Source organism: Aegilops tauschii, chromosome 5, assembly GCF_002575655.3.
Source record: "Aegilops tauschii subsp. strangulata cultivar AL8/78 chromosome 5, Aet v6.0, whole genome shotgun sequence".
NCBI lineage: Eukaryota > Viridiplantae > Streptophyta > Magnoliopsida > Poales > Poaceae > Aegilops > Aegilops tauschii.
The window spans coordinates 27138127-27162876 of record NC_053039.3 but is presented as its reverse complement, the minus strand read 5'-3'; the positions used below and the strand labels follow the sequence as shown (position 1 = coordinate 27162876).

Here is a 24750-nt window from a genome sequence, read left to right as displayed (position 1 = left end):
ATGAAAAATCACCAAAAAATACTCATAATTTGGTCGCCCGGAACTAGGCGTTTTCTGACCTTTTTTTCATTACTCAAAATAAACTCCCCATTTACATTGGCCGAAGCCAGCCTCTTATATGGCTCGGCTCTCGTACTCTTAAACAGAAAGTAATAAAGATCTGGACTTTAAAAGGAATCATATTATTTTAATGACTAAATCCTAACAGAAGCCAACTAACGTACTCCTACTTGTCTAGTTAGCACAAACTCAAAAGGAAATCTATCTCTTGTCTTCTATTTGGACGTGGACTCCAAGACACCATCTTAATTTGCATGCAACGTGATCTTGCCATGCAAACTGAGATCAATGAGGCCGATTCTTATAAAATCAGGAGGTGTGCGGAACGTCGGTTTTACCTCCGCAGGCTCCGGTTCCTCATAGTTGTTGTCGCATGGTCTTCTGTCGCATATTTGGTGCACCTCTTGGACCGTATTTTTGCCTCGACACAATATTTTTCGTTTGTCACATGCATTACATGAATTATCTTTCTGTCTCAGCTGCACAACAGATAAAATGTGTCGCGATAAAACTTTAGCAATCCCAGGTCCACAAACCTCACGTATTTTCCATCTTTGCCTTGATGCACTTTACGTGAGATCGTAGACTCTTTTTCTTTTCGAGCCTCTCTAGAACAACACTGAACATAATCAACCATTCCACTAAATAACTCATTGCTCAACTCCTTAACCGGTTCAGTTTTATTAGCATCAACAATCAACGGTGCCATGCCCGTATCATAACCATGGCATCTCCGCATGTGATCTCAGACATCCGTAGGTACTTGTTCCATGAATCAGCGGTTGTGCCATATGCAAGCATCCGGAGTGCGGCCGTGCACTTCTAGTAACCAGAGAAGCCAATCGTTCCCATGGTGTCCTTCTCCAGGGTGAAGTAGTCATCGTAGGACCGGACACTATTATACAAATGATCGGAGACAGTCTTGCGCGTCCGAAACGCTAGCGAAAATGGTCAGCGAAGAGTGCATCCGTGGCAAAGTAGTCTGCCATCAGTGTCAAATCGTCGCGCGCCCTGTTGCGGTTGAGCACTCGATGACCCTTGATCAAGCCCTTGAAATTGAGAATATGTTCCTCCGCACGCTCCACGTCTTCAAGGACTGCCCGCATCATCGCCGTCTCATCGGAGTACTCCTCCTCGTCGGACGACTCAACATAGTGCTCATATATGTACTTCAAATCGGAATCCATTGCTAGAAAGAAGAAGGGAAAACTGTTTTTGGCTCCGGCGATTCATCGAACAGTTGCCAGGCATGGTGACTGTAGCAGTAGCGGATGGTACCTGACGGGGCGGTCGAAGGGCAGGGGTTGAACGGTGATGGAGGAGAAGCGGGGTGGAGCCCTGGAGACGGAGACGTAGAGTTCCGGCAGTAGTATGGCGTGGCGGCCGGAGAGGTGGAGCGGCGGTGGAGGCAAGAGAGAAAGTAGGAATAAGAGAAAATGGGGAGGATGGAGGCGTGGGGTCCAGAAAGGGTTTTCGGTGGGCCGGGGCTGTCGAAGATCTACGTGTCTGGTGTCCGGACTCCCACAAACTTCCCCCACGTTTGTCTTCGGTTTACGTGAGAAAACGCATCTGGATCACCCCGCGGACCGATACAGGCTCGCATTGGATGGCTTCCGCTGTCCGGACATCGCAGTCCGGACGGATGCGGGCGGTTTGCGGGTCCGCCTTGAAGATGCCCTTGGAAGGCCGACATTAACAGTTTTTTTATTTTTGACGAAAAGTAGCCAGCGCTACATTTCATTCATTAGGAACTGGCGGAGCCAAAAAATTACAGAGATTACATAGACAAGATGATTAAAGAGGGAACAACAGAAAAAGAAGAAGCCAAGGTTGACAAACTAAGACTCAACGATACAATCTACTTGGGGAGGGCCTTGGTAAGAGAGAAACAACTTCATATAGGGTTTTTTTTCTTCCTTCTTTTTTTTGGAGAAAGCAAAACAGTTAGTAGAGTGTTTGAACCACGTCAACAAAATGTAGCTAACAAAGACGCTGGCTAAGTTAACTAAGCTGATGCCATAACCGGGTCTCGCTCGATCGCACAACATATTCCCATGAAGACGACTAAACGAGGAGAGTGGAAAGCTCCAAAAGCACTGGCTTTTCATCTCACCAGGTAGGTTATTAGTATTTCAAAACATACGAGCCACACACAGTTAACGATGATATCGGGAGTTGCATCTCACGTATCTGAAAAAAAAAATAGCATAGGATGGGCGACAGCAGGGGCGACAGCGTGGGCGACAGCTTGGGCGACGCGACCGCGGTGTGGCAGCCAGCCGTGGCGGGGAAGACGGGCTGGACCGGGGTCCAGCGCACCACGAGCGTGCTTCAGGTGAGCGGCGGGGAGGGCCGCGCCGGCTCACCGGCAGTGGGGGCCGCAGGTCGCCACAACCGCTTCTGGGCGTTGGCGGCGGAGGACTCGGAAGAGGAAGACGAAGGCGGGGAGCTGGATCCGGAGCGAGGTCTGTGCGCGGCGCCGGCAGGGCCGTCGCTCGGTGACTTCGTGGCCTTGGCTGCGAAGCACGGCGGGGTGGCCTCACGCTCGGGGCGCGGGAGTCGCTTCGCGCCGGGCGGCCGTGGCTCCAGATCCATTGCTTCTCGCATCTGGCAGCCGCCGCGGGAGCTCGACTCGGGCTCAGGTGCTGGCGGTTCGTCGGGGGCGGCGGCGAGCATCCGAGCCAAGGCGGCGGCGAGCCTGACGGAGTCGCAGATGGAGGTGTCCAGGGAGGACTGGCCGCGCCTGCCGGCGTCCCCCGTGGCGACGGCGGTGGCGGCGGCGGGGGCGACGTGCGGTCCCGAGCCGAGGCGCTCGGCACCAGGCCCTAGGGTTGGGCCGGGTGGGCCGTTGGTGGGGGCCCCTTCGGGGTCGGCGCCGTGCGTGGAGCTGGCAGCGGCTTCTGGGCCTGGGCCGAGTGGTCTAGGCCTGGAGTCGGCCGCGGCACCGCAGCCTCATGCTTCACAACGGCCCAACGCGCCGCGGCCCGACTCTGGCCCGATCTCTGGATATATATGGGTGAGGCGGGGCTGCCTGGATCCCCGTTTAGGGTTTCCAGCCACCACTCGCGAGGTGTGGCGCTTTGCCCACTCCGCTCGCTCGATCCAGATCTGCCCCCTCCTTCCCCCCTTCTCCAGTCCTTCGCGGCGGTGGTGATGGGAGACAGGCGTGCGGACAAGCGGCCGATGGAGGTCTCAGATCCGGAGGCGGAGCGGCGTAGGGAGCGGGAACTTCGTGACAAGGCGAAGCGTGTGATGCGCGAGCGCTGGGGTGGACGCGAGGCCAGAGAAGAGCGAGGCGGATCCCGCGACCAGGGCGGGCGCGAGGGGGATTGGGGTCCTCCTCCCCCGTGGTGGATCCAGCAGCAGGAGCGCAAGAAGAAAAAGAAGGTTCAGCAGCGGCGTCGAGAGCTTGAGAGGAAGCCCGAGCCGTTCCCCAGCGGTGGTGGGGGCCACGGGGACCCAAAGGCCATGAAGCCGAGGGCAGCTTCACTGGCGGTGGCACTGCCCTCTGCTCCCAAGGGTACGGCGGAGGAACCCATCCCAGTGGAAGTGGCGGCGGACGTGGAGTGCTTCAAGTGCGGGCGCCCCGGCCACTTCCAGTCCCAGTGCAAGTTCTTGCCCCTCTGTGTTCTCTGCAAGGAAGAAGGGCATGCGTCTGCTCACTGCCCAACAAGGGGCCGGCAACTCCACCTCCAAATCATGGGCAGCGCCATTTCTGGGGAAGGCTTTTTCTGCCTAGAGTTCGAGGACGTGGACGAGACCGAAGCACCCATAGATGCTCGCATCAAGAACGCGGCCATCTTATCTGCGGAGCCGGGGAAACTGAACCTACGGATTCTCAAGCAAGAATTGAAGCACATGGTGACAGGCGACTGGGACTGGCAGGTATCTCAAATGGGGGATGATGATTTCGTGGTGGTCTTTCCTTCTGCAGACCTGTTACACATGACGAAGTCTAGTGGTAAATTGTTTCTGTCCATCAATGACATCACTGCACGGGTGCGCGACATGTTACACGAGGAGGTCCAACCCATGGTGATGCCGGAGACTTGGGTGCGTCTCCATGGCATCCCAAAGAAACATAGGCGTGAAGATCGCATCAGGGAAGGGTTCCGGATGCTGGGCAGGCCAATTGTGGTCGATGAACTTTCTCTGATCAGGTTGGGGCCTGTTCGGATGAAACTTGCGTGCAAAGCCCCGGAGAAGCTCAATGGAGTTGTCGAGGTTTGGTTCAACCATGAGGGATACCAAATCAAGGTGGAGCGCGAGACCCTGCCCAAAAGGGGTGGTGCGCGGGCCGTGCTGGGAGCGGGCCCTGCCAACCCCCCTGACAAGGACGCGAATCCGGGCGCTCGGTCGCTGGGCACCGAAAAGCACGGCAGGGCCGAACCAGGCAAGGAGTCGCAAGGGTGCGAGGACGGCCCTCGTGGTGCGGAGTACCAGGATACCAAGATGACAGACAAGGGAGAGGACCAAGACGACAGCATTCAGGACACATCCATTGATACGGAAACTTGGGACAAGCTGGGTGCGTTGTCGGCCGAGATTGGTGCCATGGGGGTGGCGACACAGGACACCGCGGTCAGCGGGCCCCCGCTAGCCAGGTCGCTGGAACTTACCTTCAACGAGTACGGGTCCAACCTTGGCTCATCCCAGGTGGCGGCGACTTTGACTGGCGCGGGTGGGGTTTCCTCTGCTGTCCCTCCTTCTCTGCCAACCTCCTCACCAGTGGCTGTGGGGGCGGACTACGGTGGCGTGGTTAGCGAGCCAGCTGACAATACGCCTGCTCCGCGCCGGGGCTCCAACAGTGGGGGCAGGCAACCGAAGAAGACGGCGGGGAGGAAACCGGCGAACAAGCAGGCGTTGGTGGTGGCGGAGGCGGAGAGCTCTGACCTTGGTGGTGAGTTGGGCGCAGCGCTGGGGACGATGGGAACTATCAACAAGGCCAGGCGCACCAAGGCGATCCCGGTGGCGCAGCGCGCCCCGAGCGTTCGGGCCAAGGCCAAGCTCGGCGACCTCTCCTCCTTGGAAAGCGCCAAACTTCGCACTGCTGACAAGAACATGGACGCCGCAGGTAACCCCTTGCCCTCTTTTCGCATTCTTAATGCCTTCTCGGATGAGCAGCTAGTGAGCATTCTAGATGACTGCGGGGTGGAGACTCGTGGGGCGCAGCCCGAGATCGTTTCTCTTATGCGCGCTAGGGAAGAGGCGCAGGCTGCGCTGGCGGCCGCTGCTGTGCGCTGTGCTAACAACAGCGAGTTAGCCATTGTGCCAGTAGAGGCTATTGCTGAGAGAGTGCCCGACGAGGTGTCACTAGCTAGGGAAGCTGGTGCCCTTCCTTCTAATGGCCGAGCAACGGCTAGGAAGAGAGTGGCGAAGGCGGTGACCTCTAGAGGTGTGCGCCTACGTAACAGGGTGATTTAGATGCGTTACATGTTCTGGAATATCCGTGGTTGTGGCCACGGTGGTCGACGCACGCAGCTCAGAGAATTCATGGTCAAAGAACATATAGACGTGGTTGCGATTCAAGAGACGATTAAAACTGATTTTACCTTCAGGGATTTGCTTGCTTTTGATCCTCTTCAACGTTTTGAGTGGCAGTGGGTTCCCTCTGTCGGTCACTCTGGTGGCATTCTTTTGGGTTGTAATAAAGATGTTTGCGATGTTCTGCATTGGGATGTTGGTGTGTTCCTTTTATCTGCTACTATTAAGCACCGTGTTTCTCGACTGTCGTGGGTGGTTGTGTGTGTCTACGGGCCGGCTGACCACTCCAGATCGCCAGCGTTCCTACTAGAACTTACCACCCTGGTCGGGGCCAAAAGGGATATCAACCTCCCTGTGGTGGTAGGGGGAGACTTTAACTTAATTCGCTCGGGGGCGGATAAGAATAATGGCCGTATTGACTGGACAAGGGTGTCCTTATTCAATAATGCCATTGCGGCAGCAGCATTGCGGGAGGCCGCACGGACTGGTGCCAGATATACCTGGACTAACAAGCAAATGCAGCCGGTCCGTAGCGTGCTAGATAGGGTTTTTTTTACTCCCGAATGGGAGGCCTTGTTTCCCATGTGCTCCCTCGTGGCGGAGACGCGCATCGGATCAGACCACGTCCCGCTAATTTTCTCCTCAGGGGAGGAGCTCATTCGTCGTAGCCCTCGGTTCTACTTCGAAACGGCGTGGTTTGAAGCAGAGGGATTTGCCCAGATGGTGGTCGAGCGTTGGGGCGTGATTTGTGCTCATCTGGGACCTCAACGCGGCCCAGCAGAGGGCTGGGTCACGGCTGCTAGCAAGCTGCGCGCCTACCTGCGTGGGTGGGGGGCTTATCATGGTAGCGAATCCAAGAAAGAGCGCGCGCGCATAGTTGAGGCGATCTCGCTGTTAGATTTGGAGGCTGATTGCCGACCTTTCTCGGAGGCCGAGTGGGCGCATAGGTACACTTTAGAGGATCAAGTGACAGCGATTTTACGCGCGGAAGAGGAATATTGGCGACGCAGGGGCGGAGTCAAATGGGTCACGAAAGGAGACACAAACACCGGATATTTCCACGCCTACGCAAACGGGCGGAAAAGGAAATGCACCATCTTGCGTCTCCAAACAGAACAGGGTGTTCTGTTGGCGCAGGACCAAATCGTGACCCATATCTACGAGTTTTTCATAGGCCTTTTGGGGACGGTCGCTGAAAAACCATTACGCCTTCGCGGTGATTTGTGGGATACCGCGGAACGGGTCTCGCAGGAAGAGAACGATAGGTTAGCCCTTTCATTCCTTCCTGAGGAAATAGACCAGGCCTTACACGGCATGAAATCGAGCACGGCGCCTGGGCCGGACGGTTGGCCGGTGGAGTTCTTTAAGACTTTTTGGCCCTGCCTTAAGCACTTGTTTTACGATATTGTCAATGGCTTCGCCTTAGGCACGGTGGATCTCTCCCGGCTGAACTATGGTGCCATTTGTCTTATTCCTAAGGTCAAGGGGGCGGATAATATCAAACTTTTTAGACCCATTACTTGATCAACGTCCCGTTCAAAATTTGTGCGAAAGTGTATGCATCGCGCTTGGCTCCGGTCGCTCAACGAGTGATTAGCTCTAGTCAAACGGGTTTCCTCAAACACCGTAACATTCTCGAGGGACCAATTGCGTTACAAGAGATCGTTCACGAGTTGAAAAGGACCAAGGCACATGGAGTGCTCCTTAAGTTAGATTTTGAGAAAGCGTACGATCGCGTGAACTGGGAGTTCGTGCGAGAAGTCCTCCTCAAAAAGGGGTTTGAGGCAGGATTCGTACATCGTATCATGCACCCTGTGTGTAGTGGGCACACGGCGGTCAATATCAACGGCACAATGGGCAAGTTTTTTCGCAACAAGCGTGGTCTCCGTCAGGGAGACCCAAGTTCCCCGCTTATCTTCAACTTTGTTGCGGATGCCTTGGCGGCCATGATTAATAAAGCAAGGGCAGCGGGTCACATTAAAGGGCTCGTTGCGCATCTAATTCCGGGTGGGGTCACGCATTTGCAATACGCTGACGATACGATGCTCTTACTCGAACCCGACGAACACAGTTTAGCAACTACCAAGCTACTCTTGCTTGCGTTCGAGATCTTATCAGGGCTTAAGATCAATTTTCTGAAAAGCGAAGTGATCACCATTGGGATGGATGATCTAGCTAGCTCGCGGGTTGCGAATCTCCTTAATTGCAAGCTAGGGAGCTTTCCAATTAAATACTTGGGCCTCCCGATTTCGACCAAGAAACCTACCATAGCGGAATGGGAACCGCTTTATGGAAAGGTCGCTAACCAAGTGAGCCCTTGGAGGGGTAGGTTTATGTCCTCGGCGGCGAGGCTAATCCTAACCAACTCGAGTTTATCTTCCCTCCCAAATTTCACTATGGGGATGTTCCTACTAGCGGATGGGGTTCACACAAGACTCGATACCCCTCGCTCCCGGTTCTTTTGGGAAGGAGCCGGGACCAAGCGCAAGTATCACTTAGTGAAATGGGCAGCAGCGTGTAGGCCAAAAATATTTGGCGGCCTAGGTATCACGAATTCTAAACTCATGAACGTGGCGTTGCTAACTAAGTGGTGGTGGCGTCTTGCCCAAAACGAGTCGGGGCTCTGGGCAGACATCCTTCGAGCCAAATATTTCCCGGAGGGGAATCTGTTTAAGGCTAAAACCAACGGTTCAGCCTTTTGGAACGGGATCCAAGCGGTACGACCGGCTTTTTCAGTTGGTGCACAGTTCCGGGTAAACAACGGCAAGTCCACACGGTTCTGGCTCGACCATTGGTGGGGTCAGGAGCCGTTATGGCAATCCCATCCGGAACTGTACCAACTGGCAACGGACACTAACATTTTCGTGGCCGATGCTTTACGCGTCCACCCTCCAGCCATTTCGTTCATCAGGAATCTAGAGCCCAGGGAGGCTGCAAGCTGGGACGCTTTGACGGTCGACTTGGGTGGTCTGAACCATAGCACTGGGGCGGACACGATATCGTGGAAGTTGACCGCTTCTAAGCGATTTTCGGTCAAGTCCTTATATGACAAGCTATCTTCGGGACCTACATTAGATATAGCTAGGGGGCTATGGAAGGCTGCCATTCCTCTCAAGATCAAGATCTTCTTTTGGCAAATGTTTCGCAACCGCTTACCTACGTCGGACAACGTTGCCAAACGAAATGGGCCGGCGGACAGCACATGCACCACCTGCGGTTTAGGGGAAAACGCGAACCACGTCTTCTTTGGTTGTGTGCTTGCTAGATTTGCGTGGAGTGCAGTGAGAGACGCATTCAATCAAAATTGGAACCCTCAGTCTAGCCACGAACTGCTGTCTATTTTAACGACGCAAAGAGGGGCCAATGCTAGGATAGTTTGGAGATGCGTTGGGGCGCTTCTTTGGTCCCTTTGGACGGTTCGTAACAAAATTACGATTGAACACAAATTCCCGAACCACCCCGCTGATATTATCTTCAAATGCCACATTTTCCTTCAGGTCTGGGCTCCACTAGGGAAGAAGCGTGACATCGAGCGCATGAACGAGGCCATGGAGCTGATCAAGTCATCCATGATGAAGGCGCGGCACGGGACGATGGCTGCCCCATGATCCTACTCGTGCTGCTAGCTATGGCCTTGATACTCTGCTTTTGTGTGTCCGAGCTTGTGGTTGTATGCTACCTAGTTTTATCTTGAGCCATGGGCTCGCTGGACTTGTTATTTTCGGTTTGTAAGACTGTTTGTGTGGATACTGCCTGGTGGCTTTATTAAGTTAAAGCCGGACGCTGCTAGCGTCTATGTTCCAAAAAAACGATGATATCGAGATACTGATTTGGTATTTCAAATGTTGTCGTTTTTTTTCTGTAAACTTGAGCAAATTTTAGAAAGCCTGTCTCAATGCAAAACTAATATGCAAGGTATTTGAAATAGCGGGAGTCGAGCATTTAAAACTCGCATCAACAATTGAAAAAAAAAGTTATTAATGAAGTTGCTACCATCTCGCAGCCTTGGTCCTTGATATGCCGATGACCGACCCATGTCTGGACAGATACCGATCTCATCTCTCTCCCTGCTTAATTAACTAATCATCATACAGTGAGACGAGATCTATCTATCATGTGATTACTAGGCTACAAATCATCCTTGGCGAGCGAGCAGAGAGCACTAGCATAACTAGTCGGCTTCCGCTGGTAATCAGCTCATGGGTTTCTTCGTCGATCGAGCTAGCTAGCTAATCATGATTATTCCACAGTCATTGATGCCATCGTCCGTACGCCCCGATAGTTTTGTCCCGTTGATGATATGGCAGATGGCTCGATGGATAACCCACTTGACACTACTTTGCTAATTGTATGGTGCTGTTCTAAAAAACTTGAGATTTTTTTCGGAAGTGCCAAAAATCTGAAGTCCAATTATTTAGGCATGATAAATTGAGTGTTTTCATGGCAATTTATATTGATGCGGAGGATGGCAGATTTAGTTTTTAAGCATGGCAACTTTCTGACAAAAAATAAACTGAGGCGAATTTGCCATGCTCGCAAACTAAACCTGCCACCCTCTTCAAACATAATTTGCCATGATACGTTCATTAGATATTTTGGTCTTCTTTTTAGATGGACAAACGCAATTAATAGTGCTACATTCTGTCACGTTACTATTAAGAGAAGTACTGTACTAATTAATACAGGAGTATTCCACTAGCTAGATTGAGAGGCCGTGTCAACAGGTGTCAATTGAAGCCAGTCAGCCAGCCCTGATGATGGTGTCACGCTCGCTCTGGTCGCTGTCGATCCAACGCTGGGTTAAACAAGTATAGGGGATAACGAGCCTGCTAATCAAGCCGAGTGAGATCGATGCATGCTGACGATTACTCCTAGACTCGATTGGCTAAACAGGCACATGAATCAGTCCGCCATAGCCGAGTGTGATGGTAACCATTGTTAAGACAATGGTCGCGACCGCTCTTAGACTCGATCACTGCCTTGCGTACTCCGGCCAATCCTTCCTCGATACAAAACCTTGTCTGCAGGCATGCAACTTTGTTTATTACTAGTAATTTGCTTCGATTAGTTACTGTTGTGTTGTACTGCGTGTGTGTGTGTGTGTGTGTCTCCTGGTGACCAAATGGCAGTAACCTCATCGACCAAACCACTGATATCACTCGCAAAATCCACTTCATTGCAGATTCATTTTACTTTGGGAGCTACCTACTAGTGTCCGGCCACCGAAAGCAACGCAACGTACAGCGGATCACCGTCACAGAAGAGTCCTCACACGGATGTGTTGCTCTCCTAGGATTTCCCATTTTATGAAATGGAAGAGGGGAATTGCAAAGGAAAATGTTAAGGGAAAATTAAAGAAGAATTCGGCCGGAAAATGTAAATGGCAAATCAACCCGCGAGCAGTGACGACGACGACGTTCAACACTTTTCATTTTACCACTCTGTTCAGTGGTAGCTTTGACACGATGGTCACGTGGCCTACGACGTGCCGAACCCATGGCCAATGCCCGTGGGATGCCGTCGTGTGTACACCACCTTTTGTGTGAACCGGGAAGGAACAACACCATTTCTTGCTTATGTTTAAGACGAGGACTCAGTCTTTGATAAGTCGTTCTCGGATTCTTCTTCTTCTTTGAAAGAACAAGCACGGAAGAAAAAGTAAGTTGGACACTAGCGAGATGGCGAGGTAGAGAGACGGCGACCAGCAACGTGGCATAGCCCACTGCCGATGCTCCATCAACCATGGTGTGCGCACCACATGGATTAAAAGTGTACCATTATATAGCTTTCATTTGAGGAGTCAACACAACCCACAATATGCCAATTCCGACCAACGTTTTTTCAGAAAATCATGAGTACAAAGATGTCCATCACGGAGACATTGCATGTAGTTAGAGAGAAAGTGGGAGCTCCCGCACAGACTAGAGCGTGACCAAACAGAAACATGCCCATCCTTTTTTTTTCTCAACCATATCATTGCTCATTATCTCTAGCTACCTAGCTAGTAACTCACCCCGGTGATTAAGAACACTTGCAGGTGGGCAAATCAATAAGTAAGATCAGGAACAATCACACGAATTTCATTGACATGTAAAAAAGTAGAAAAGAGCCATGTGTTGTGCATGATGTCATCGCTTTGTCATGGGTGGCTACAAAATGTCTTGATTTATGATGAGCCGTGAAATCTTGTCAAGGGTCATGAGAGGTATTTATGTGGTGCTAAATTAGGAAAAAGGTGATCTAGAAGGGTACCGATAATTTTTTTTTACTTTGAGGGGTAGGGGCAATGGCCCCCTCCTTCCTCAAGCTACCATAGACCAACATACTAATTGAGCCGTCATTGTAGGAATGTGGATCCTATAGAGGAAATTGTGTCCTCTGGATGCAGATGAGCGGGGCATAGTGCGAAAAAAATACAGAGACAAAGACATAAACCCGGCTATTATGCGCTCCGAAAATCCTACACCCACGGAATAGCTACGAAAATTGACTTACATAAGTACGTGTCTTGCTCACATCAATCTCCCCACCCCTGAATTTTAGGTTGCCCTCCTCTCCCCTCTAATCAAATCCTTCCAATTAATCCCTTACGTTAATTTTTGTAACTAATTTTCATAGGTACAGCAAAGCTCTATGCGCTCATCTCCCTCAACCATCATAGTGTGAGTAGCGGCACCGTTTCTCCTCCCCTATATGGCCGGATCTTCCAATCCGTTTAGAAAATCAGTTCGCTATGCAACCCATCACTACATAGTCACCCCTCCAGTGCTTAAGAACATGACCCTTTAGAAATCAATGGGCAAATGCATAAGATCAAGAACAATCCTACACCAAATTATCTAATGTGCAAAACCTTTGCGTGAAAGAAACAAAAGCATACATTTACTTCATAAAATCCTATACCATAGAATTCATATTGCTTTAATACTATAATAGATAGGTGTGGATCATGTAATGACAATGGTGGCAACTGGATGCGAATGAGAGGGACACAACACCTCCAAGGAGAGCAAAAAAGACATAAATCAAACAACATGTAAAAGGCCGACGAGCACCGCTTTCGCCACTAGATCAAAAAGCAGAGCAACAATTAGCAGTACTAACTACCAGGTACTTGATGTTACGAATATTGGGCCAATGCTCAATATATGATTCATGAAAATTGAGATGTTCATTAATTTCAAAGCATATGTGAAAGCCTCTAGTACCATATTGCTAGTGACAATGGATTAACACCACCATGAAGGAGGGGTGCGTGGGACAACTTTTTCTAGCACGAGAAAAAGAAACACACCAACATGTCGTCCCACCCCTCACCTAATTATCAACACGCTTAATTTAAATAGCAAAAGAGAAACAAAATGAGACTTGCCTTATTTAAACTAAGAGATTATCTCTTAATATGAAAGATAAGGCATTTCTCCCATTGTACTAGATGTCTTCTCCCATTTACACGTTTTCTAGTTTAATTTCAACCACCCATAATTTTAGGACAATGCAATCTGAGTATAATGCATCGCATAATATGTTTTTTAACTACTCTACATTAGATAGATGAGTGGGTCGTTTTGGAGCTCGGTCTCCATGGAGGCCGGAAACTTGAAAAAAAAATGAAAATTCAAAATTTCCAGCTTACAGAAAACCTGAAAAAAAAAATTGTACAAGAATACAAGGATATGATGTGTATGTGTGTAAAAATTCAGAATGAAATACCTTGAAATGTGTCCCGTACAAAAAAAAATTGATGGACTTTGAGGATGAATAATAAATATCATGGGCTAAAAAGCCCAATGTTTTTTTTTGCACGGCCCTCATCTCAACATATTTTCTCCTGAAAATTTACACATATGTGTGTTATGCCTCCATTTATGTCTGTATTTTTTTCAATGTTTTTTAAAACATAAAAATATAAATTTTGATGAATTTTAAAAATTGCAAATGGAGGCCTTCATAGAGCTCGGCCTCCAAAAGCAATTTTCAGAGATAGAAAGAATATATAAGTAAAGATTGTCAGCCAGAGAGTATCTTTTTCTTCTTCTCAGATTGCTATAGAGGGAATCTTGGGAGCTGACGATTCCACGGCGTGTCGGAACGTGGCCTCCTGAAGTTTAGTATTTGTCCCACACAACATACTCATGTTGCATGTAACGGTGACAGGTTAATTAAGTGTAGTACGCAGTAATATATTACAAGTGACAGATTGACCGATGAATCAACAAGTTAAGACCGCCACCGCGGGGGGGGGGGGGGGGGGGGGGGGGGGGGGGGGGGCATATTCGCCCTACCTCCACGTGACGACGGCGCCTTGTCGCCTCCACGGCACGCCACATGCATGACGTGCCACGCCAGGCCAAATGGTTAACTCTATGGAGTCGTATTAGGCTCCTATTAGGCTTTCTAGATGCTTAGATAAGATATTTGGTAAAATAAATCAATTTCTCTCAAGCACCAGCGTTTATTTCTGTAGAAGGGGTGCCTGGTTATGTGTATACCATCTATAAATAAGCATCGATGCTTAAGAAAAAAGTATTTATTACCTCTCCTAAGCACCTTGCATTGTATAAGGCCTAAGTATCTCACTTGGTGTAAAAAATGTTGGTTACTTGCTTCTTCAATCTCAAAATGCACATATTACTTTCAGCAGGTAATATAGTCTTTGATATGTATGGTTCTTTGATGGTTGATGATCAGCGATTTCGTTTTGTCTAACCGTGCGTCAAACTCATAAAAATAATTATACAATGTAATAGCATACTTAATTTGTTTTCTTAAAGCTAGTTGGAACCCCGGCCTCTGCATAATTGCAATGCACACAACAATAAGAGCATACTTAATGATAAATTCAGCAATATGAATTTCTTGTTTTTGACGTGCGTATACAATCTTTGTTCTTCTAAACAAACATACAATCTCTCGTCTGACAAACCTTAGCTTATATTTTTGGATTTTTAACAATGGCAGGGTCTCGAAGGACCCAGCCATCCATTATAACGAGTTTCTGAAGAGTCCACGCGTAATTGCTCTACATGAGTGTTGTGGGTAATTAAAAAAAAGTGGAGTAGTAGTAAGTTAGCTACAATAGAGGACATGGTAAATGTTCTTGCCCGGAGGCACACGTGTTACATCATGTGACGTGTCCCGAGGGAAAAAGCAAATGTGGATGCATGTGAAGTATCATTTTTTTTACCAATAGCCCGTCACCATGAATGTAGAAGCGCGTCACTTAAAGCAACTCTAGCAGACCCCGCATCCTGCCGGCCCGCAAAACGCGTTTGCAGTTCGCGCAAAACCGCTTTTGCGGGCCGGCTTGGACGGCCACAGATGCAGACCCTCAAACGGACCCGTAAAAAAACATATTCGCATGTTTTTTTACGGGTCGGCTATGCGGGGTCTGCTCTTTGCGCCGCTGCATCCCGCATCTCATCGGCCCGCAAATATCAAATCCAACATAATACAACAATCGAAAGTAAACTAAATTATTCAAATCAAACATAATACAATAATCATCCACATTACAAATAATTATTCAAATCACCATAGCAAACTTAAATAATGCAATACAAAACTTGTCATGAATACAAATACAAATGAATACAAAAATGAGTCATTGTCCAGCCCTTTGCCAATGGTGCTCAATGAGATCCTCCTGAAGTTGAAAGTGGGTGTTTGCATTTTCAATCTCCTTGTATGTTTGAAGAAAAGCTCTAATGCGGTTAGGGTCTCTAGCTGGTTTGACACGACTACCCACATTGTCATAGAAGAATTCCAAGTTCATTCCTCTCTCATCTTCAAGAATCATATTGTGCAGGATAACACAACATGTCATAATATTTTTCAAGGTTTTCTTATCCCAAAAACGAGCAGGACCACGGACAATGGCAAACCTAGATTGTAAAACACCGAATGCTCTTTCAATGTCTTTTCGGGCTGCCTCTTGCACCCTTGCAAATTCACATTGATTTTTAGTTTTGGGTTCTTTGATGCTTTTGACAAATGTGCATCAAGGAAGGTATATACCATCTGCAAGATAGTACCCCTTTGTGTATTCATGCCCATTGATAGTGTAGTTGCAAGCAGGAGCATCACCACTAGCAAGCCTAGCAAACAAATGAGACCGTTGCCACACATTCATATCATTGAGAGTGCCCGGCATACCTGAAGGAAATATGCCCTAGAGGCGATAATAAAGTTATTATTTATTTCCTTATTTCATGATAAATGTTTATTATTCATGCTAGAATTGAATTAACCGGAAACTGGATACATGTGTGAATACATAGAGAAACAAAGTGTCACTAGTATGCCTCTACTTGACTAGCTCGTTGAATCAAAGATGGTTAAGTTTCCTAGCCATAGACATGAGTTGTCATTTGATTAACGGGATCACATCATTAGAAAATGATGTGATTGACTTGACCCATTCCGTTAGCTTAGCACCTGATCGTTTAGTATGTTGCTATTGCTTTCTTCATGACTTATACATGTTCCTATGACTATGAGATTATGCAACTCCCGATTATCGGAGGAACACTTTGTGTGCTACCAAACGTCACAACATAACTGGGTGATTATAAAGGTGCTCTACAGGTGTCTCCAAAGGTACTTGTTGAGTTGGCATAGATCGAGATTAGGATTTGTCACTCCGATTGTCGGAGAGGTATCTCTGGGCCCTCTCGGTAATGCACATCACTATAAGCCTTGCAAGCATTGTAACTAATGAGTTAGTTGCGGGATGATGCATTACGGAACGAGTAAAGAGACTTGCCGGTAACGAGATTGAACTAGGTATGATGATACTGACGATCGAATCTCGGGCAAGTAACATACCGATGACAAAGGGAACAACGTATGTTGTTATGCGGTTTGACCGATAAAGATCTTCGTAGAATATGTAGGAGCCAATATGAGCATCCAGGTTCTGTTATTGGTTATTGACCGGAGACGTGCCTCGGTCATGTCTACATAGTTCTCGAACTCGTAGGGTCCGCACGCTTAACGTTCGGTGACGATTTGTATTATGAGTTTATGTGTTTTGATGTACCGAAGGTAGTTCGGAGTCCCGGATGAGATCGGAGACATGACGAAGAGTCTCGAAATGGTCGAGACGTAAAGATCGATATATTAGACGACTATATTCGGACATCGGAAAGGTTCCGAGTGATTCGGGTATTTTTCGGAGTACCGGAGAGTTACGGGAATTCGCCGGGGAGTATATGAGCCTTATTGGGCTTTAGGGAAAAGAGAGATGGGAGGCTGCGCGCCACCCCAAGGCCTAGTCCGAATTTGATTAAGGGGAGGGGCGGCGCCCCCTCCTTCCTTCTCTTCTCTCCTACTCCTACTACATGGAAGGGGGGAATCCTACTCCCAGTGGGAGTAGGACTCCTCCAGGGCGCGCCATAGCTAGGCTGGCCCTCCCCCCTCCTTCACTCCTTTATATACGTGGCCAGGGGGCACCTCATAGACACAACAATTGATCATTGATCTCTTAGCCGTGTGCGGTCCACCATAATCCACCTCGATCGTATCGTAGCGGTGCTTAGGCGAAGCCCTGCGTCGGTAGCATCATCATCACCGTCATCACACCGTCGTGCTAACGGAACTCTCCCTCGAAGCTCTGCTGGATGGAGTTCGTGGGACGTCATCGAGCTGAACGTGTGCTGAACTCGGAGGTGCCGTGCGTTCGGTACTTGGATAGGTCAGATCGTGAAGACGTACGACTACATCAACCGCGTTGTCATAACGCTTCCGCTTTCGGTCTACGAGGGTACGTGGACACACTCTCCCCTCTCGTTGCTATGCATCACCATGATCCTGCGTGTGCGTAGGATTTTTTTTGAAATTACTACGTTCCCCAACAATACCAAAAAAGCAATGCCAAATCCATAAATCCTCGGATGCTACGGCCTCTAGCACAATTGTTGCATCACAAGACTTGCCACAATACATTCCTTGCCATGCCTTGGGGCAATTTTTCCAAGTCCGATGCATACAATCAATGCTATCTAGCATGCCAGGCCAACATCTCCTCTCATTAGTTGCCATCAATTTCTTTGTGTCATCTTCCTTGGGTGCCCGAAGATACTCAGGACCAAAGACACGAATGATCACCTTTGCAAATCTACGCACAGACTCAATTGTAGTATCTTCACCAATGCAAAGGTACTCATCGGCATAGTCAGCCGGAACACCATATGCAATCACCCGCATTGCCGCGGAGATTTTTTGATATGTACTAAATTCCTTTAAGCCCGCAACATTTCTTCTTTGAGTAAAATACCGGCAATTTGCCTCACAAGCTTGAACAATTTTGACGAAGAGGGATCGGTGCATTTGGTACCTTCTCCGGAAGAGGTGCGGTGGATATGTAGGATTCTCCGCGAAGTAGTCTTGCATCAACATCTCGTTCCCAAGATGACGATTCCGGGGAATGCAAAGACGCCCGACGGTCGATCCTCGCCTCCTCTTCCGGTTCTCGTCTTCGTGCTCCTTCACGGCAAGTGCCATGACCAATGTTTGCTGCCGAAAGTTCGCAAACATGGTCTCAACATCCGAGTTCTGACGAATCGGAGAGTAAGAACTTCTCGCACGGGCTCAACTCCATCTACATGCGCACCGGCGCGTCAAATTAACTATACCGCTCGCAAAAATCACAACAAAAACGCACTAACCAGTGGCAGACGCAGGCGGGTGATCCCGGGCGACGGCAAAGAGGCGGGCCCGACGGTGGTCGATCCCCTGCGGCGGCAACAACGAGGGCGGCTCTTCTCGCCGGATCCGGGGGGTCGGTGCAGCGTCTCGGCGCAGGAGGGTGCACTAGTAGAAAACGAAGCTTTTATCACCGGTTCGTAAGGGCCTTTAGTGCCGGTTCTGCAACCGGCACTAAAGAGTGGAGACTAAAGCCCCCCCCTTTAGTACCGGTTCGGCACGAACCGCCACTAAAGGCCCACCACGTGGCGTGAGCTCACGCTGTGGTATGGGGGACCTTTAGTACCGGTTGGTGTTACCAACCGGTACTAAAGGTTTTTTTTAAAAAAAATCTGAAAATTTTGGAAAAAAAATTTGAATTTTTTTTTGATTTTCAATTTTCTGAATTATTTGATGATTTAGTCTCTAATCACCCCTCTTAACTACTCAAGTGTGGATCACTCATTCCAAATCGTCTAACTTCCCGGCCGGTCACCCATCCTCTCGCTCCCCCAGCCTGAGCACGCTTAACTTCGAAGTTCTATTCCCTCTATTTTCCAAGTCTGCACTTGTTGTTTTCATGACAAATGTAAGCTGACAATCCTATTAACCCTCAGCAGTTTAGCTTGAGCATTAGGTCACACGTTTCACCGTTTGAGTTTGAAACTATTATTCTAAAAAACAGTAATTATTTAGTAACACTAATATTTTTTGAATAAGTTTGACCACAGTTTGACCACAGTTTGACCATAGTTTGACCAGATTTGACCAAAATTCAAAAAATTGAAATAATTATTTAGTAACACTAATATTCTTGAATAATTATGTAATAACATTAATACTTATTGAATAAGTAGTTTGACCAGATTTAACCAAAAAAACTAAAATTTGAGCATATCTTTTTTCCTTTTGGAATTTGAGGATTATAAAAAATTGCAAACAGGCCATAGGCTGTCAAAATCGTATGCGGATTTTCGTGCTGAATTTTTTGATATATTATACATTTTTTTCTGACATCGTATGCAAAAGTTATAGCCGTTTTACATTTTTCCTACACTTTTTACAAAACATGTCCAAATTGAAGTTTTCAAATTTTCCTAACTAGTAGATGTAGTAATATAACTACCTCTCGAAGGATTTTATTTTTTGAAGCTTTTATCATTTTCTTTTGATTTTTTCAAAACTGAAATGGCGATAGGGGGGGTAGAGTTTGAAAATTGCCCTATAGTCCCGGTTTGTGCCACGAACCGGTACTAAAGGTGATCGTGGGGTCCCGGCCTGATGCCAGCCTGCCACCACCCCTTTAGTACCGGTTCGGCCGGTACTAAAGGTTCAACACGAACCGGCACTAATGGTACCATTAGTACCGGGCCAAAATCAAACCGGCACTAAAGGTTCTTTTTCTACTAGTGGTGTGGGGCGGCCCCGCGGACCGATTCCGCCCGCAGATTTGGCCGGAATCGCCGGTGGCGGGCGGTCGGCGGCAGCGACGAGGGCGGCTCTTCTCGCCAGATCTGGGGGGGGGGGTCGGTGCAGCGTCTCGGCGCAGGAGGGTGTGGGGCGGCCCCGCGGGCCGATTCCGCCTGCAGATTTGGTCGGAATCGCCGGCGGTGGGCGGGCGGAAGCAAGGGCGGTCGGCGGCAGAAGGAGGGGGGAAAGCGCGCGGGCTAAAATGTCCCTCTCGCCAACTGCTTCTCTGTGATGCAGGCCACCGTAGCCGCGAGGGGGAAACCCGCGTATTCCCGGGTTGGGATCGGGATTTTGCCGCGCCCCTCAAAGTTTTTTGCGGGCCGGGGCAGGATGCGGGATTTGAACGGGCAGGTTTTTTTACCCCTACCCGCATTTTGACGGTTATTTTACGGGTCGGGGACGGATGCGGGGTCTGCTAGAGTTGCTCTTACTCATTTCATCCTGGCCTTTAGATGACTAGCCTGATGCTTCACGAACCGTCGGTACATTTCGTTGTGTGATCGACATGCCAAATATTAATAAAACCACCGTCTAGAACCATATATGATCGTAGACTTGTGGAGCGGTAAGATGGATGACTAGACCGCCGTCCACGCCTTGTGGTCCTAGATGACCACGTGGAAAGGATACGGCTCGACTAGGTAAAGTTTTTTTTCTCCTTAAAAATTGGAGTCCAAAGGGTCTCCATTAATTTACAAGAGGGGAGAGGAACATTTACACAATTAAATAGTAAACGATAATTGAACGAAACCGAAGCAACCATCATGGGACATGTCGAGCACCGCGGCACTAGCAACAAAGTTGTTTTGAGATGTAGTACTAGGAGAGGCTAGGTAAAACTCTTTGTCCGAAGACAAATATTTACGAAGTAACCGAGGGAGGGATGAAGGAGAAATTAAGCAGCTCCTCCACTATCTATGTAAAAGGTAGTGGTCGATTCGATAAGCACGGGTAAAAATAATGTACACGACGCAGAGCATAGACTGCCAAGTTGTGTCTTCATGTTCCGGTTGAGATTGACGAATTCTTTACCATCCACATCCAGTAGCTGGCGCCAACTGCCAATAACATTTTCCAGAGTAAAATGGCCATCACATTTGGAAATTTGATTTTTTTTTTCTTTTGAGTTGTTCAGAGTAGTAGCCGAGAGAAGGAGGAGGCCTACTGTAGAGTGGAAAGTGTTGCTTGGGCTTGGCGGGGCCACGTCCACGCCAAAACGGCTACTGATAAAAAAGCTCGAGCGCCCCGTTTAAAAGCCCAGCCCACACCCTTTTGCTCCAACACGAGTACACACGGCAGCAGCAGCTCGCCTCTCTCTCGTCCCACCAAAACCAATCCACCCATCCGAGCGAGCGGGCGAGCGCAACCGATGGCGGGATCCTCCGCCGTGTACACGTCCTGCAGGCCGCACGCGCGCGCCTTCCACCACCACCCGGCCGACCAGGCCCAGCGGGGCGGCGGGCTGCCCGGCCTGCTCCCCGCCGCGGCGTGGAGGAGGGGAGGCGCGGCCGTGCCGAGGGCCAGCCTGGTGGCGGCGCGGACGGCGACGGAGGAGGCGGTGTACGAGGTGGTGCTGCGGCAGGCCGCGCTGGTGGAGGACCTGCAGGGGCGGCGGGAGGCCGACGCCGGCCGGCGCCGCCGCTGGCGGGACGAGCAGGTGGAGCAGGAGGGCGACGCCGAGCTCGGCTGGGGCCTCCTCGGCGACGCCTACGACCGCTGCGGCGAGGTCTGCGCCGAGTACGCCAAGACCTTCTACCTCGGTGAGCCCCTCCCTCACGCCCCGTCCGTCCGTCACTCACTACTCTGCAACTCTGATGATGCTACTGTACTAGTTGAACCATCCGTCTCACCACATTCAGTTCAAAATTGCAAGGAGTAATTTAAGCGTAGGATCAATTCAACGAATAAAAGATCGTTCGTGATATTCCATCATCTCATAGAAAACACGATGCTCCCCTCCCACTACCTGAGCCGCAGCTCTTCTGCTCCAGAATCCTCACGAGAGGATGACTCCTAGCCAGGCAACCACAGCCTGAAGCTTATCTAGAGTCTAACCAGCAGCTGTAGTACATACACGGATATAAAAGGCGATCGGATCTGCCGACTTTGGTAGGTGAAGATGGTGCAAGTGGGTGCTACGTGCCATGCATATCTTGGCCAATCTCAGGGAAGCAATCAGTAAAGGCGGTGTCTCGTCGTCCACCACGGAGAATCGTCGCCGATATTAATTAGTTATAGCTTTCTTGGATGGAGGTTAGGGGAACTAGATAGACTAGTTGGTGGTGGGGTTGACATGATGTGGAGATCCAAGGGCTTGATTTAAGACAGATGGCTTCTATCCTAGCTTTACTTAATTTGTGTTTCTGTTCCCACACATGGATCTCTTAACTTGTGAGAAATCATCCTCTATTGGTATGAGCCTACAGCTGAGCTGGTAGTAGCTTAATGGATCGCTGATAAGATCTTATCCGAAAAGTCGACTTTATGGTTTTTTGTTTCTCATCCCAGATGTTTGTTTCTGTGGCAGGCACACAGCTTATGACTCCTGAAAGGCGCAAAGCCGTTTGGGCAATCTATGGTACGTCTGAAGTCTGAACTGCAGTTTTAGTTATTATTATTACTGCAGTTTATGTAACTGAATATGAAATTTTTGCTTCTGACCTTACCGATTCGTAACTAACACTTTCTCCTTTTGCGTTTTTGCAGTATGGTGCAGGAGAACTGATGAGCTAGTGGATGGCCCTAACTCATCTTACATCACGCCCAAGGCGCTCGATCGGTGGGAGAAGAGATTAGAGGATCTCTTCGAAGGCCGCCCATATGATATGTATGACGCAGCCCTCTCAGATACAGCGTCAAAGTTTCCAATTGATATCCAGGTAAGATAAGCTGAGGAGATAAGTTACTGTGAAATGGTGTATGAAACGCCGCTGGATAGAAGTTACTGTACAGTAAATTAGCAAGGTTCATTTTTGTCCGTTGTTTCTGTAACATCATGACCTCTTTTCTTTACAGCCATTCAGAGACATGATTGAAGGGATGAGGCTCGACCTTTGGAAATCGAGGTATAGGACCTTTGACGAGCTCTACCTCTACTGCTACTACGTCGCTGGCACTGTCGGTCTCATGACGGTACCGGTGATGGGGATTGCTCCGGACTCAAAGGCCTCAGCAGAGAGCGTGTACAATGCCGCACTGGCCCTTGGCATTGCCAACCAGCTCACAAACATCCTCCGAGACGTAGGAGAAGAGTAAGCACCAATTTTTACTCCATTATTACAAGCCACGTGTATTCCTGTCTCAGTAAGTTTTGGATGTGGAAACTAATAATACATTAAACACTCTGTCCTTTGAAATCTTGCGTAAAACGTACCAAGTAAGGCATCATTTTTTAGGCTGCAAGTAGGACTACTGTATTTTACTACTCTTGTATCTATCAAGCTAACCAACCTGTCACTGTTCAGAATATTTTGTTGTTATTTGTTTGTAAGTTTGTAATCTAATGTTTTTGTCTTTATGGATGAAAATTGCAGCTCAAGAAGGGGGAGAATATACCTTCCACTGGACGAACTGGCACAGGCGGGTCTGACAGAAGAGGACATATTCAGAGGGAAAGTGACGGATAAATGGAGGAGGTTCATGAAGGGGCAAATCCAGCGCGCCAGGCTCTTCTTTGACGAGGCCGAGAAGGGCGTCATGCATCTAGACTCCGCGAGCAGATGGCCGGTAAGAGAGGCTACAGAATCCTGCACTTTGAGATGCTGTCAAACAAAATAAGAAAAAAAAATTGCGGGGCAAAATAAGAAAATTATCATTGCAAAATATGTATTGCAAGCATTGTTGACTCAAGTACCATGGGACTGTTGTTTCCTCGCAGGTCCTGGCATCGCTGTGGCTGTACAGGCAGATCCTGGACGCCATCGAGGCCAACGACTACAACAACTTCACCAAGCGCGCGTACGTGGGCAAGGCAAAGAAGTTCCTGTCTCTACCGGCCGCGTACGCGAGGGCGGCTCTCTCGCCATGAGCAAAGCAATCCCGTAGATCAGATGTTTTTTCTTCTTCTTTTTCTTTCTTTTTGTCCTGTCACCCTACAATGATTTTTGTTGGCTGTTGTATATATTCAGCTATATGTTTGCCATACGCCCGCCGCGGTATTTAGGTCAAGGGACCGACGTCGGGCCCCGCTGTACTGAAGTCTGAAACACTTGTTGTTACCACACAGTGGAGAATCAAAATTGCTCCAGTTGAATGAAGAAGAAACAAACACTCTTTCTTCCTAAAGAGCAGGACCATCAAAATCACTCAGATTCAGAGTTCACCTCTGCAAATCCTTTTCTCTTTTTTGGTTACAAATTAACAATCTTCAGGCATACTTGCATTCGGCTAGGAGGCTAACACTGAACCCAGAGCTGAGCAGAGCTTGCTCCAGAGCCCTCTCTGATGCTGCTAATACATACAGTACTTGATATGGGAGTCAGTGGTACAGTAAAGCTTGGGAGGTAATCCCGATCCCGAAACCGTCGTCGGTAAACGGAGTTCGCCTCGAGTTGTTGAACTGGTGATGGTGATGATGATGTTCTGGTGAGCAAGTGTTGGCCAAGTGCATGTACAAGTGGCATCAGCTCAGCATCATCATCTTGTGTGTGAGGCCTGAAGAAGGAAGGAGAGCCACATCCGGCCTGCGGTCCTGTAGGCAGCCCTTTTGGACGCTTTATGGACTCAGTCGTCTCGTTCCTAGCAGCGGCCAGCGGCCATGTCAGCAAGCTCCTGCGGCCGTGGCGAAGCTCAGCCACATCCCGGCGATATGGTGATAACACGCACGCCTTCTTTCCACCTCAGGATGTGTTTGCAATGCAATTCAAACATGGGACAAGTGGAAAAGAAGAGTGAGGCGATCTGCGCTCTGGTTCCCTTCGCTGTCCTCTCGATTCTGCCTGTGGTGGTGACCTGCCTGTTTGTCCCTGTGCCTCTGCATTTTCTTGCCCATCGCGGTCGCCATTTTTCGTTTTCGCCGTATGCATGTGTGCGGGAGCGGTCCTTTTTTTTTTT

At 49.0% G+C, this 24750-nt stretch overlaps 2 protein-coding genes across 2 annotated transcripts; both read left to right on the top strand.

The window, feature by feature from the left end:
• Positions 1–5493: 5493 nt before the first annotated feature.
• LOC141022498 (uncharacterized) lies at positions 5494–9152 on the top strand. Its single transcript, XM_073498755.1, has 2 exons — positions 5494–6510; positions 9042–9152. The coding sequence occupies exons 1-2, from the start codon at positions 5494–5496 to the stop codon at positions 9150–9152; spliced, it is 1128 nt and encodes a 375-aa protein (XP_073354856.1).
• Positions 9153–20914: 11762 nt separating this feature from the next.
• On the top strand, positions 20915–23982 carry LOC109749366 (phytoene synthase 2, chloroplastic). Its single transcript, XM_020308327.4, has 6 exons — positions 20915–21458; positions 22226–22276; positions 22405–22577; positions 22714–22949; positions 23232–23424; positions 23576–23982. Exons 1-6 carry the CDS (start codon positions 21068–21070, stop codon positions 23723–23725), a joined length of 1194 nt encoding a protein of 397 aa, XP_020163916.1. The 5' UTR covers positions 20915–21067; the 3' UTR covers positions 23726–23982.
• The last annotated feature ends 768 nt before the right edge of the window (positions 23983–24750 follow it).

Excerpts from the sequence above, each read along its gene's own strand:
- LOC141022498 (XM_073498755.1), top strand. The coding sequence starts at position 5,494 with ATGTTCTGGAATATCCGTGGTTGTGGCCACGGTGGTCGACGCACGCAG. Across the intron at positions 6,511-9,041 it reads GGTACACTTTAGAGGATCAA|GTCTGGGCTCCACTAGGGAA; the intron begins GTGACAGCGATT and ends ATTTTCCTTCAG.
- LOC109749366 (XM_020308327.4), top strand. The coding sequence starts at position 21,068 with ATGGCGGGATCCTCCGCCGTGTACACGTCCTGCAGGCCGCACGCGCGC. Across the intron at positions 22,277-22,404 it reads AGCCGTTTGGGCAATCTATG|TATGGTGCAGGAGAACTGAT; the intron begins GTACGTCTGAAG and ends GCGTTTTTGCAG. Across the intron at positions 22,950-23,231 it reads CTCCGAGACGTAGGAGAAGA|CTCAAGAAGGGGGAGAATAT; the intron begins GTAAGCACCAAT and ends TGAAAATTGCAG.